The sequence below is a fragment of the Procambarus clarkii genome, chromosome 49 (genome assembly GCF_040958095.1).
Source record: "Procambarus clarkii isolate CNS0578487 chromosome 49, FALCON_Pclarkii_2.0, whole genome shotgun sequence".
Classification (NCBI taxonomy): Eukaryota; Metazoa; Arthropoda; class Malacostraca; order Decapoda; family Cambaridae; genus Procambarus; species Procambarus clarkii.
In genome coordinates, this window is record NC_091198.1 from 23,273,393 (window position 1) to 23,276,560 (window position 3,168).

Here is a 3,168-nt window from a genome sequence, read left to right on the forward strand (position 1 = left end):
CGAGAATAGATGGTGGGAGCAACCTCCTACTTTCTAAACCTTACCATCTATCTTTCAACTCTAAAACACTTCTTCTCTTACTGTCTACCCTTCTACTCTCCTCCTTGATCTCATTCTCTCTCTCCACGTTATCTTTCTTCTGACCATACTCCCCACACATCCCTTCCCCCTCTACCATCACCCCTTACCATCACTCCCTACCATCACCCCTTACCATCACCCCCTTACCATCACCCCTTACCATCACCCCTTACCATCACCCCTTACCATCACCCCTTACCATCACCCCTTACCATCACCCCTTACCATCACCCCTTACCATCACCCCTTACCATCTGGGCCTCCTAGTCCTCCCCACTTTAGCCAGTGACGGAGGTAAACAAGGAAGAGAGAAACGGCCAGACCTCTAGCCCTCAGCGCCGCCCTCAGCACAGCTCTCAGCACAGCTCTCAGCACAGCTCTCAGCGCCGCCCTCAGCGCCGCCCTCAGCACAGCCCTCAGCACAGCCCTCAGCACAGCCCTCAGCACAGTTCTCAGCACAGCCCTCAGCACAGCTCTCAGCACAGCCCTCAGCACAGCTCTCAGCACAGCCCTCAGCACAGCCCTCAGCACAGCCCTCAGCACAGCCCTCAGCACAGCCCTCAGCACAGTTCTCAGCACAGCCCTCAGCACAGCTCTCAGCACAGCCCTCAGCACAGCCCTCAGCGCCGCCCTCAGCACAGCCCTCAGCACAGCTCTCAGCACAGCTCTCAGCACAGCTCTCAGCACCGCCCTCAGCACAGCTCTCAGCACAGCCCTCAGCGCCGCCCTCAGCACAGCCCTCAGCACAGCCCTCAGCACAGCCCTCAGCACAGCCCTCAGCGCCGCCCTCAGCACCGCCCTCAGCACCGCCCTCAGCACCGCCCTCAGCACCGCCCTCAGCACAGCTCTCAGCACAGCCCTCAGCACAGCCCTCAGCACAGCTCTCAGCACAGCCCTCAGCACAGCCCTCAGCACAGCTCTCAGCACAGCGCTCAGCACAGCCCTCAGCACAGCCCTCAGCACAGCCCTCAGCACAGCCCTCAGCACAGCCCTCAGCACAGCTCTCAGCACAGCTCTCAGCACAGCTCTCAGCACAGCTCTCAGCACAGCTCTCAGCACAGCCCTCAGCACAGCTCTCAGCACAGCCCTCAGCACAGCCCTCAGCACAGCTCTCAGCACAGCCCTCAGCACAGCTCTCAGCACAGCCCTCAGCGCCGCCCTCAGCACAGCCCTCAGCACAGCTCTCAGCACAGCCCTCAGCACAGCCCTCAGCACAGCCCTCAGCACCGCCCTCAGCACAGCTCTCAGCACAGCCCTCAGCGCCGCCCTCAGCACCGCCCTCAGCACCGCCCTCAGCACCGCCCTCAGCACAGCTCTCAGCGCCGCCCTCAGCACCGCCCTCAGCACCGCCCTCAGCACCGCCCTCAGCACAGCTCTCAGCACAGTCCTCAGCGCCGCCCTCAGCACCGCCCTCAGCACAGCTCTCAGCACAGCCCTCAGCGCCGCCCTCAGCACAGCCCTCAGCACAGCTCTCAGCACAGCCCTCAGCACAGCCCTCAGCACCGCCCTCAGCACCGCCCTCAGCACAGCTCTCAGCACAGCTCTCAGCACAGCCCTCAGCGCCGCCCTCAGCACCGCCCTCAGCACAGCTCTCAGCTTGAGAGCTTGAGGGTGCTCGAGCCCCTGAGTGGCTGAAACAGATCAAGCAGTCCAAACAGTAGGTTAATAAAGACTTGTACCACGAACCACAAGCACCAGGACGATGGCAGCACTGGCGAGGAAGGTTACCATCCTGTCTTTGTTCACGTCACAAAAACACACTGATACAGTGTACTGTTTTTGTTTTCTTGAAATATTTGAGTGTGGCCAACCACGCACAAACAGTCTCCGTTACTTAGCTAACAGTAACTTTAGCTAAGTTACAGAGGTAAAAGTTATTTATTACCTTACCTACGCTTACCTAACCTTACCTATGACCAGGACGAAGGGTAGGAATCAGGGAAAAGAATACGTGTGGGAAGGTAGAAAGATGAAACTATAAACAGGAAAGCCAGAGAAAGGAGGAGAAGAGATATAGAATAATTGTCACGGGGCAAGGAACAGAGGACGTCGCATATTTATGACCGTAAGCCAAGACACGCAAGGCTGTGATAAAGAAAATGTGAAGAAGGGCAGAGACAGTCAAGAAAAAATTAAGAAAAGTTGAGGAGAATTTGAGGAAGGAAATAGATGAGAAGAGACCTTATATACCTCAAGGGACAATGTATGAAGCCGGAGGCCGTACCTTTGGAGACGGGGAAGTATTTTGGAGATGAAAAAGTACTTTGAAGCTGCGGCCGTACTTTAGAGATGGGGGAAGTACTTTAAAGTTGAGGCCAGACCTACCTACCTTCTACCATCCTACCTGCCACATCCTCCCGACCTGCCCCATCCTCCCGACCTGCCCCATCCTCCAGACCTGCCCCATCCTCCCGACCTGGCCCATCCTCCCGACCTGCCCCATCCTCCCGACCTTCCCCATCCTCCCGACCTGGCCCATCCTCCCGACCTGGCCCATCCTCCCGACCTGCCCCATCCTCCCGACCTGCCCCATCCTGCCGACCTGCCCCATCCTCCCGACCTGGCCCATCCTCCCGACCTGCCCCACCCTGCCGACCTGCCCCATCCTCCCGACCTGGCCCATCCTCCCGACCTGCCCCATCCTCCCGACCTGCCCCATCCTCCCGACCTGCCCCATCCTCCCGACCTGGCCCATCCTCCCGACCTGCCCAATCCTCCCGACCTACCCCATCCTCCCGACCTGCCCCATCCTCCCGACCTGCCCCATGCTCCCGACCTGCCCCATCCTCCCGACCTGCCCCATCCTCCCGACCTGCCCCATCCTCCCGACCTACCCCATCCTCCCGACCTGCCCCATCCGGCCGACTCAGGTTTCCAATTGAAATGAAGTGGAGATGTCTTCAACAAGAGAGAAGATTTGGCGCCTGCCGCTGCAATATCTCGTTATTAGGCGCAAGGAACCGTTGCCATGCAACAGGATGTGACGTGTGAATCAACAGGAATGATCACTGGAATTGATGGGGGCTTCTGGGTTTAGGGTAACGTGTGGGTTGGGTGTCGTTAGTTTAAGTTGTAGTTTTTGTGGGT

General features: G+C 58.6%; 1 protein-coding gene across 1 annotated transcript; it reads left to right on the forward strand.

Moving 5' to 3' along the window:
- The first annotated feature begins 1,783 nt into the window (after positions 1-1,783).
- Positions 1,784-2,968, forward strand: LOC138351438 (uncharacterized). Its single transcript, XM_069303262.1, has 2 exons — positions 1,784-1,804; positions 2,369-2,968. Exons 1-2 carry the CDS (start codon positions 1,784-1,786, stop codon positions 2,966-2,968), a joined length of 621 nt encoding a protein of 206 aa, XP_069159363.1.
- Positions 2,969-3,168: the final 200 nt, after the last annotated feature.